Source organism: Triticum aestivum, chromosome 3A (assembly GCF_018294505.1).
Source record: "Triticum aestivum cultivar Chinese Spring chromosome 3A, IWGSC CS RefSeq v2.1, whole genome shotgun sequence".
Classification (NCBI taxonomy): Eukaryota; Viridiplantae; Streptophyta; class Magnoliopsida; order Poales; family Poaceae; genus Triticum; species Triticum aestivum.
This window is the reverse complement of record NC_057800.1, coordinates 402,965,626-402,976,518: the sequence shown is the minus strand read 5'-3', so window position 1 is coordinate 402,976,518 and position 10,893 is coordinate 402,965,626. Positions and strand designations below refer to the sequence as shown.

The 10,893-nt window shown below is 49.3% G+C and overlaps 1 protein-coding gene across 1 annotated transcript in view; it reads right to left on the bottom strand.

Moving 5' to 3' along the window:
* Positions 1-9,601: 9,601 nt before the first annotated feature.
* Positions 9,602-10,893, bottom strand: part of LOC123061417 (uncharacterized) — a 4,395-nt gene continuing 3,103 nt past the window's right edge. Inside the window, exons 5-9 of the mRNA XM_044484511.1 lie at positions 10,752-10,872; positions 10,579-10,663; positions 10,384-10,497; positions 10,258-10,297; positions 9,602-10,040 (exon numbers count right to left, since the gene is read on the bottom strand). Coding sequence (XP_044340446.1) covers positions 9,888-10,040; positions 10,258-10,297; positions 10,384-10,497; positions 10,579-10,663; positions 10,752-10,872 — 513 coding nt within the window. The 3' untranslated portion in view covers positions 9,602-9,887. The remainder of the gene's footprint in view (positions 10,041-10,257; positions 10,298-10,383; positions 10,498-10,578; positions 10,664-10,751; positions 10,873-10,893) is intronic.

The following is a 10,893-nucleotide window of genomic DNA, read 5'->3' as shown; positions in this document are numbered from 1 at the left end:
GTAATCGCCTAAGTTCAAAAATCACTCCGAGTGGAGAGCAATCCTCCCACTTAGAGGCTTAGCTGCGACCCCGTAATCGCCTAAGTTAAAAAACCACTCTGAGTGGAGAGCAATCCTCCCACTCGGGAACTTATCTACGACCCTGTAATCGCCTAAGTTAAAAAACCACTCCAAGTGGAGAGTAATCCTCCCACTCGGGGGCTTAGCTGCGACCTCGTAATCGCCTAAGTTAAAAAACCACTCCGAGTGGAGAGCAATCTTCCCACTCGGGAACTTAGCTGCGACCCCGTAATCACCTAAGTTAAAAAAACACTCTAAGCGGAAAGCAATCCTTCCACTCGACGGAGCCGCGCCACAAGTACGATGTCCGCTCCATCCCAATCCGTCCGGACGATGAGGTGCAGGTCGTGTGCGGCACCTGGTGCTCACGTCCGCGACCCTCTCGTCGGAGCTACGCCACAAGTGCAACGTCTGCTCCATCCCGATCCGCAAGGGCGACGAGGTGCAGGTCGTCTATACCACCTGACGCTCATACCCGCGGCCCTCTCGTCAAAGCTGCAAGTACAATGGCCTTGGAGTCGATTCAGCAAGTGGTAAAAACAAAGCGACCATTTTCAAGAGAAAATCAAGTTCAGATAAATCCAACAAGGTTCAGAACCGTGAACAGAAGTACTTGGGCATCGGGCCCGAAGGAGTTTAACGGTTACAAAATCACTCGGCATTCCGTGGAAAATAAAAGTGTGGCATCAAGTTTGTTCACTCCTCAGGAGGAGGGCTAGCTGGCTCGACGAATTCGTCCAGATCGATTCCGTCAGCGATACGGGTAGCAGCTTCGATGAAGGTCTCCATGGAGGACTGGGATTTGATCTTCTTGGTATTGGCGACCTTGATAGCCGCCAGCTTCTCTTCTCTAGCTTCTTTGCAATGGACACGGACCAGAGACAGAGCCACGTCAGCACCGCACCGCGCAGATGACTTTTTCCACGCTTGCACTTGACCAGGGATTTCATTGAGTCGAGTCATCAGAGACTCGAGGTCGTTTTGGAGCGACACTTTTTGGCCAGAGCTTTGTGTCGATCCGCGTCATCGCTACTTTCAGTCATGCGAGATAATCCACAACGCCGGCGAGACAGGATTCCAGTCGTAGCACATTCATAGCAGCTTCATCTTTGATTGGGAAGTTAATGGGGTCTAGGCTCGTCTCAATCCGCCCCATCTCTTCCTCAAAGTTTTGACAGAATTCTACACACACACACAAGAAAATAATGAGTTGACAGATCACATGATGAGTCGGTAGTTACAAATTAGTCGGACAAGGGAAAGTACCTTCGAGCATAATGAACATCTTCTTGGCGAGCCCTCCCAGATAAGCCTCTAGGTCGTTTCTCGTCTGAGTGAGATCCCCAACCTTGTCGGTCAGAGTCACCTTGTCCTTCTTCAGCTGCACAACTTCCTTGTTGGCTTCATTGATGGCAGTCTTCAGTTTGGCGTTCTCCTCTTCCAACTTGCCTACTGAAGCCAGCTTCTTGTCAGCGAGATCGGCTTTCTCTCGCGCCGTCTTCTACGCCGCTGCAAGGTCGAGGTCCTTTTGCTCCAAAGCCTGCTTCATTTTCTCTAAAGAAATAACATTCTTCGAACGAGCTTGGAGTTGTCTGTTTTCACTACGCACATCTGTTCGAGTAGAGTCACTTGGTTCAAAGAATGAAAAGGAAAGAAGACAAAGCAAACAGTCGACAAGGTATTACCTCCCATGGCAACCGCTTCATCCTTGGCCTTTTGCAAGTTCTCTTTGGCTAGCTCCAGGTCGAGATTGAGCTGGATCTATTTTCTCTCTAAGTCAGCAAACTGAACCCCAAGTTCACAAGCTTTCTACAATCAATGAACAAGATACGTCAGTCGGCAGGAATGAAAGATCAATTACTTCTGAGCAAAAAGATACAAGTTCAAGTCATTTCAGCAAAAGGAGTTCTAAGACTACTGACGAATCAGACATTCAACAGTAGTCTCGAGGACTACACCAAGTGGGTGCACTTGGCGTGCCCCACCGGTTCAATGTTCCATTCGACATGGTCAGCCCAGTCAGGAAAAAAATGTTGTTGTTCTCAGACCACCGCTGACTGCCCACAGTCGACTGCGGTCTCGGGGACTACATCCAGTGGGTGCACTTGGCGTGCCCCCACTGGTCCGGATACCACTCGGTACAACCTGCCTGGACCGAGTGGAAGTTTACAAACAGACATTTGACAAAGACCCCCGCCGAATCAAACATTCGACGGTGGTCTCAGGGACTACACCCAGTGGGTGCACTCTGCGTGCCCCCACTGATCCAAGGATACACTAGACACGATCTAGTCGACTCAAGTGGAAAAACTATTCAGCGAAAGTTAAAGCACCTAGTGGGTGAACAGATGCAGATTCACGATAGATCCACGGACATCTTACGAATAATAAAGGAGCAGTTTTCAAGTACCATATCCTAACAGAGCAAAGATCAAGCTAAAAGATCAGTCGGGAATCAATTCACCTGGACATTGGTTTGAAGTGCAGAGCTGGCGTCATAGGCAGCCTTGCTAGCCTCGTGCACCACCTTCACTCGCTCCATCATAAGGCATGCTTGACGTATAGCTTCCTTAGCAGCACCCACTGGGTCCTCTGGGACATGATGGGTTATAAATGGTGGAGTTGGTGGAACAATCGAAGCAGCCAGTGGATCTGAGGTATGGAGTTGCACGAACGGAGCAAGGTCTTGGGCAGTCGACGCTAAAGGACAATCAGTCGACACAGGATCGGCAAATGAAACACAAGCCCGAATTGGATCTCCCGATTGCTGGATCACTGGCTCCGATGCTGGTGTTGACTGAGATACCTTGCTGGCAGGCGCCCTCCTGCTCAAGGTTCTGCCCTTTCTTCCTGTGGTCTTCTGAGGCACATCTTCATCATCATCTGGAAGATCAATGACATTTGGTGGTGCTGCAAAGGACTCGACAGCCAAAATTCAGTCGACCGATAGTACAAATTGACAAAATGAGAGTAAAATGATGGAGTTGTGCCTGCTTTGGAAGTGGCCGCATCCTCAGTCTCCTCATCGTCTTGGCCCTTTTCGATATCCATGGAGGTCACGGAAGTGGCAGCGCTGAAAGGTTCAGAACTCACTCGGTTAAGCAACAGAGTGAGTCGAAAAACACACAACAGTTTCCAAACAATGCAAGAGAGAGAGAGAGAGAGAAGGCAAAATACTTCTGTAGAGGTAACAGGGACATCCACTTTGATCTTGGGCAAGGCCATCCGAGGCTTCGAAGGGGCAGTCTTGAGCTGCTTGGCAGCCTTTTCAGTCGGCACCGGAGACAAGGTCCGAGTGCGTTTGTGCTCTTGCACCCTGGGAGGCACCGCCTTGCCACGCTCACCCGCAGGATCCTGAGACTGCTTGGATCGAGGCTCTAAGAGAGGTGGTGATTAGACTTCCTCACTGCCGCTCGAGTCATCACTATCGTCTTCGCGGTTGTCGGGAGACTGCCACTTGCCGCTCTCGTCAGTGCTCTCCATTCCCTCTTGGGCTTGCTCCCTGTTCGGCATCGAGTACATCTCAGTGTAAATCTGCAAGGCAAAGAGTCAAACAAACATCGATCAGACTCAAAGATTGTCGCAAATCAGAGTAAAAATACACTCGGTGCAAAGGTCGGACCTTTTCCGGCTCGTTTTCGGTGTCGAGGTGGGTGACTCTCTGGACCCCCTGGGGTTGTCTTTATTTCCAGTGAAGCTCTGCAGCCACTGCTCCATCGTCTCTTCGGAGACTTCCTCTGGGTCGACCCAAGCAGTGTCATTGGGGCCCGAGTACATCCACATCAGATGATCGCGGGCTTGAAGGGGTTGGATGCGTCTACTGAGAAACACTTCCAACAAATCCATGCCAGTCACGCCATCACGGACCAGTTGGACTACTCGGTCGACTAACATGGGCACCTCTCCCTTCTCTGCTGGAGTCACGATAAGCGAAGAGGGTTGGCTGACTTGGTCCATGGTGAAAGGGGGAAGGCTGGTCGACTGATCGGGAGTCGGAATGTCTCGGCAGTAGAACCAGGTCGACTGCCACCATCTAACTGAGTCGGGAAGGGTCATGGCTGGAAAAGTGCTTCTACCCCTAGTCTGAATCCCTAAACCCCCACACATTTGGATCACGTGCGTCTTCTCGTCAGCCGGATTTGCCTTCTTCACAGACTAAGAACGGCAAGTAAAGATGTGCTTGAACAAGCCCCAATGTAGTCGACAACCCAAGAAGTTTTCACACAGAGAAATGTAGGCGGCGAGGTATGTGATTGTGTTGGGGGAGAAATGATGAAGTTGGGCACCAAAAAAGTTCAAGAATCCACGGAAAAAGGATGAGGAGGCAGACTGAAACCGCGGTCGACGTGGGTAGCAAGGAGAACACACTCACCCTCCTGTGGCTGAGGCTCGGTCTCGTTCCCCGGCAGCCTCCAAGATCCATGGGCGATCAGGCCTCCATTGGCCATGTCCTCCAAGTCCTCCTTCTGGATTGCGGAGCGGATCCAGTCCCCCTGGATCCAACCAGGCGGCAGATCGGACCTTGACGACGATCCCCGACTCGTCTTCTTGCCCTTCACCGCCGCCACCTTCTTGCGCTCCAGGGCCGCCGTCTTGTCCTTGCCCATGGCGACGGAGTGCTCGCAGGTGAACGGAGATGGCGAGGAGGGCGGAGAGTGCAATTGAGAAGCAGGGGAGAAAGGGGACGATTGGATCGCACTGTGCTTTGCCTTGATCTAGACGCTATTTATGAGGCCGCTTCCGAGTGGCTGACGAGTGGGCCCGAGCGATCTAATCATATCCCGCAGCAGGCGCTCTCCCGATACGTGGTGGAAAAGGCGGCACAAGGATCGAGGCATCCTCGTTCATCCACTCCGTTTACTGCGGCGCACCCCATCCCGCGCGCTTCCCTAAAATTTTGAATCCCGTGAGATCCGGAAACCACAGAGTAACCAACCGCGCCGAAGATTTCATTCCGTATCAACACTCGAAGACTGTCAGTCGAGTTCACTTGACGACCTCTGAATCGATCGAGGCGACTGAAATAAGATCGAAACATCAACATGATTCACAGACTCAGATGAGATACCTCCGCAGTAGGGAATCGGGTCAGAATCAACTTCAGCTCTTTCTTCACTGAGACCTCAATCCATTCGGGGGCTAATGACGATGGCATGTACCTAGGGTAGGGTCATAGGCCTGACCTAGATACCTTACCCAAGGACACTGCCCTAGAGTCAAGGACATTCAAGATACAACACAAGAAACCGACTGAGATCACCAAGGGATGCAATCCACTCGACCTCAAACCTCACTCGGTAACCCCAATTCCATTTGACCCTGAATGAAGTCACTCGACCATACAAGAAACCACTCAGAATACAGAAGGCCTAAAGTCACTCAGGATGGCAACGGTCGGGCATTCAGTGTGTAGTCTTAAAGATCATTTATAGCTCTTTATAGCTAAAGTTACCAGTAACGTCCTGTCTTAATATACATTGAACCCTGTGTAACATGGGATGGCTAGGGTCCTGGCGCACTCTATAAGCCACCCCCTCCTCTGGCACAAGGGTTCGCACCCCCTATAACTCTCAGGCATAATCCAGTCGACCAGCCTCCGGGCACCAAGACCTAGGGTTGTTACTTGCTCCGAGAAGGGCCTGAACTCGTAAACCCTTGCATGCACAACCTCGCCGTAGCTAGGATCTTGCCTCCCCCTACATACCCCCTATTCTACTGTCAGACTTACTCCCACGACAACGGTGGGGCATGCCTGATATGTCAGGCATGTTCTGGACGAACGAAGTGGGATACAGGGTACGTGGGCATGTTTTGTCCGGGATGCGGTGCATGTCAGGTACAATTGTGCGAGTCGATTATTTATTGTCATACATATATCTACTACGTCTTGTTAATTAGTACATCACAAATCTAAAATTTGTATTTGCGCACGACTGGCATGTTTTTGAATATCCGCCAGTCAGGTGAGGCCAGGTCCATCCTGGTGCGTGTGTTGGGTCATTCAGCGTGAAAAAAGAGGCTTTACATGAACAAGGTCCCAGGCTTGAAAATAGAGGCACCCCCCACGCGGTAGGTCTCGGATGGCTATGCTCATTTGTTGTGCTTATCTGCTATGTGTCAAATCAATAAATTTGGTTTGAAATATTTCCCTTGAAGACTAGCCATCACTAATGATGACACTGGTTTACGTCAAAGATGGGAAGCTAATGCAGGAGGAGTCTACCGAGAGTCATGTCGTATTGTTGCATCGCACTCGGCGACGAGGGCAACCTCCTCCTCTCGTCTTTGAACTAGGATGCTTCGAGCAGGGCAGAAAGTTGTCCCCGAACTTGTCGCACCACACACCCTGTGTTGGCGGCGTGTGTTCATGCATGAGTGTGTTCATCGGCCATCCATGATTTGTAGCCAACACCGCCACCATCATCATCGTTGTCACCCGGCTTGTTCAAATCAAGGTCCGGCCATGTGCTCTGATGCCTATGCTCTGTGATGGGCTCCGATAGGGTGTGGATCAGCCATCACCCTAACAAATCGTCTTCAACGATTTTATATTGGCAAATGCCAGCGAGTAGCGAGGGACCTTTCATTGTTTATATACTAGTATCCTAATGGAGCAGTTGGTAGTCTCGCTTCCAGGTTTTTTTTCGTCCCACCGCTTTCGTCCGGTTTTTTTTCGTAGGTTAACCGTCGTAGATTTTTTTCGATGCTGGTTTCTTATTCACCGGTTTATTTACCCCTCAGCTCTTTCCTTACAAATCAGCACTTTCCAAACGTGCACGCAATCACGGATCTAAATTTACTAACTTATCCAAATCAACCGATACCTTCCATTATTACAAATTTCTTTAGGAAACAAATAATAGATTTTAAGGAAACAAATAAAAGATTTTAAAGACGCATCATACTTTACTAACAATCACTAAAAATCAAATCTAAATTAATTAACCTTACCTTAAATCACTCAATCACTTTAATTAGAAAACATTCTCTTTCCTAATTGCACCCCGCTTAGTGTGCACATAACAATCCGAAGTAATTAGAGTCACATGATTGAATCCATTTATTTAGAGCGACATGATTGCGTTCCGGGATGGAGGCCATGATTTCGTCGAGGTCGTTGCTGCCTCCTACACTCAGGGTGTGTCGCCGAGATCAAGGCGAGCAGGAGGAGCTGTGGCCACCGCCATGGTCACCCCATCGCAGGGGATGGAGCACGTCGTCGGCCTACAGCCTGTGGAGATCACTGTTGCTCTTCAGATTGCGTGGTGACCGGATCTTGCCGATGTGTCCCTCCCCGACGACCTCATGTTCACCCGGTTGGCCGGCATGGATCTCGCCACTACTGCCCTCAACTTCTCTGCCTCGAGCTCGACGGTCAGCCACCATGGATCCCCCAGCTGGAGGGTCACGTGAACCAGCCGTCCTCCCGTGCTGCAGCGGCGAGAAGGTGACATGGCTCTCCGTACACAAAGAGTGGAGTTCGGTCAAGTACTTATATACTTGGCCTCTACTACTGATCCATGTACATGGAGAAGAATAGACAACCGCTCATTCATGCTTCGTTCCACTCCTTTGCGCTACATTACTGGAGGTGACATTTTCCTATCTCTCTATGTTGTAACAAGCCTGCTGCCTGCATAGTTAATGGATTTTTTATTTAAATTTATCGTTGCTTAGTGCTTTGTTGCAATTGTTCACCCAAGATTCTTATATATAATCTGAGCGTATGTAGGCATACTTAGATTTGCTATTCCATTTTTTCTAGCGCATAGAAATAAGAGTATTGTCCAGGTTAGGTATTCAATTGAGTATGGTATTTGGATTGCTATCAGAATGTCTTTTCTATGCATGTGATTTCTCACATCTGGTTATAATATTTGTGAAGACGTGCATTGCACGTGCACTTGGAAGCGGGCCCGAGGCCCGCGCTGGACGGTGCCGACGTCGACCCGAGCCACCTCGTTCGCGTATTCTTGGAGCTGTGGCTGGTCGATTTACATGAAATTAATTCCCCCAGTTCTGATGGCAAATATAATACACATAATCCATATTGTTATGCACTAGCGTGTATGTGTGAAATAGATGGATTATGGTCCCGTACCCAATAAGATGGATATGTGTGTGTGTTAGAGAGAGAGGGAGAGGGGGATAGAGAGTGAGGAAGAGGGAGGGAGAGTGTGTGTGTGCGTGAGGATTTGATGGTAAAAAAGGTCGCCAATGTCGTAATATTGAACTCTTAAAGTTAATGTGGCCCCGTTGCAACGCACAGGCGTTCTTCTAGTACTAGTAACAAGAGTGTTTGACAAAAAACTACCACAATTAGGGCTTCCGTCCCACAGAACTACCACATTTTTAAAAGTGGCCGAAAACTACCAAAAAATTAGAATCTCGTGACTAAAACTACCACTTTCGGATAATGGCCAGTTTAGACGATTTAAACGCGTTTATGACAGGTGGGACCCGTCTGTCAGGGCTGATGTGGCAGGAAAGTCAACTCTGTTATTCTGGATCGTTAAGTTGACCGTTATGACAGGGGGGCCCACACGTCATTCTTCTTCCTCCTCTCTCTAGCATTTTAACAAACACTTTCAGTGCATGCAGGGAAGTAGGTGAGCTCTGTCGCACAAGTCGGCGATCGAGGACATCGGCGAGGTGTGGTTGCTGGCCATGGCGGATAGCTATGGCCGGCTCGGTCGAATTCGGGTCGTCGCGGCTCGCCCTCCCCGTCTTCATGCAGCCGCTGCTCGCGCTCGCCGTAGCAACCTGGCTCCTATTCGCCACAGCCCCACGCGGCAAGGAATAAGCCGCATCAGGGAGATGCAGTCGGTAGAGGGTACTGCTCGTGCCCCAGCGGCGACCCTGGCGTACAGGCCCTCCTCGTCACCGACGGCGTCCTCCTGGTGCGGGAAGGAGGTGGGGAAGGGGAGGGAGCGACCCGTGACCTGGTTGGGCACGGGCGTGGGCGCGAGCAGCAAGGAGAAGCAGAGGAGCACGAGCAACGCTAACACGACGCCAGCCACGAAGACGAGCGTGTTGTGGACGCGGCCGGCGAGCGTGCGGTTTGTGCGCCAGGGCGGGTGGGCGACGCGGCGGATTTCTCTAGTATGCATCAGCCGCCGGCTCCGATCACGGTTAACTGCTCACCGGCGTTGGGGGCGCCCGACGCGGTGGCGAAAGCTCGATAACAACGGTGAGCTTTGCGTCGTCTACCTGCTCGTGGACGATGTACACGAGGTGTTTGTTAAAATGCCAGAGAGGAGGAAGAAGAATGACGAGGAAGAAGAATGACGTGTAGGCCCCACCTGTCATAACGATCTACTGTCTGGAATAACAAAGTTAACTTTCCTGCCACATCAACGCTGACAAGTGGGGTCCACCTGTCATAAACATGTTTAAATCATCTAAACTGGCCATTATCTGAAAGTGATAGTTTTTAGTTACGAGATTCCAATTTTTTGATAGTTTTCGGCCACTTTTAAAAATGTGGTAGTTCTGTGGGGCAGAAGCCCCAATTGTGGTAGTTTTTTGTCAAACACTCTAGTAACAAAGTAGCCTCAAGAATTCTTCGCCATCATTGCAACTGTATCAGTCAAGATATTAGATATGGACAGACCGCTCGAAACCTACTGCTTGCACAGAAAAATTTATGCTGTGCCATCCGTTGAGTAGCTCAGTAAGACGCGAAATGAGGGTATGAAAACAATAGAACGATGTGCAAGTGACGTGTATGTTCTTAACGGAACGATGACAAGGGAAGCCCACTGTAGCAGATACTCTATATGTAGAGGGGATCAAGGGATACATAGGCGTGGCACCATCCATGCCTACTATCTCAGCCACCATCTTTGGACTGCTGAAATTGGCGTGTTGAGAAATGGCGTGTACCGATGAATGTGAGGGTTTACAGCCCGGCCAATTCTCGCCCACACACTCTGGTGATAACCCGATGTTACAGGAGCATGATACATCAACTTCAACAGCTGTACAAAATAGATGTGTACAGAAAAGTTAGTTAGGCAATACAGTTGTGAATGCACTGCATGAACTAGTGTTTCAGTAGATGCATATGGTGGTAATGCAGCCAACAAAATGCAAATATTCAACCTATAGGGTCCTCGTGTTCTCAAACTCATGAAAGCAGAAACGAAACAAAAGTAAAAAACGAGAAAAATGCTTGTTTAGGGCAGGGAAACTAACATGAAAGTACATGAATGTCTGAATTATGTTGCGTCTCCACCTGCATGAGAAAGCAAGCATGGCACTGATGTGAGTTTAGATTCAAAATCTTCTTTAAATAGTTCAGCAAGAAGTGAATGCACATACGAGAAAAGTGATACGATCATAAGAAAGCCAAGGGTAATTTCAGCATTTGAACAAAGGAGGCTGATCATAGTGTTGTTTGTCTCCACCCACAAACAAGGCTCCTCCATGTACCTCCTAAAGATAGAGATTAAAAAAATCAGTAATTGCAAGCGTTGATACAAAGGTGCAATTTAATTGTAGAAATCAGCAACTTGCCTGTAGAATGAGGAGCGCGCAAAATTTCGCCTCAGAAATCTAGCAACATGATCAAGTGCCCAGCAAAGCACAGGCAGTAGAACAACTGAACAAAAGAAAAATGAAACTGCTAAGGCAAGAACAGAGGTTAGACTCGCATAATTAAAAAAGCAGGAAAAGGAAGTGTGGCTTACTCTTAAAGCGTACATTTGATGTGAACATCATAAGAGAGAACATCAAATGAACAAAGTCCTTGGCTACAATTATAGACTGCAGCCAAGGCTGAATTGCAGGCATGTTCCATGCTCTTGGTTTCTACAGGCAGAGGGCGGCGGG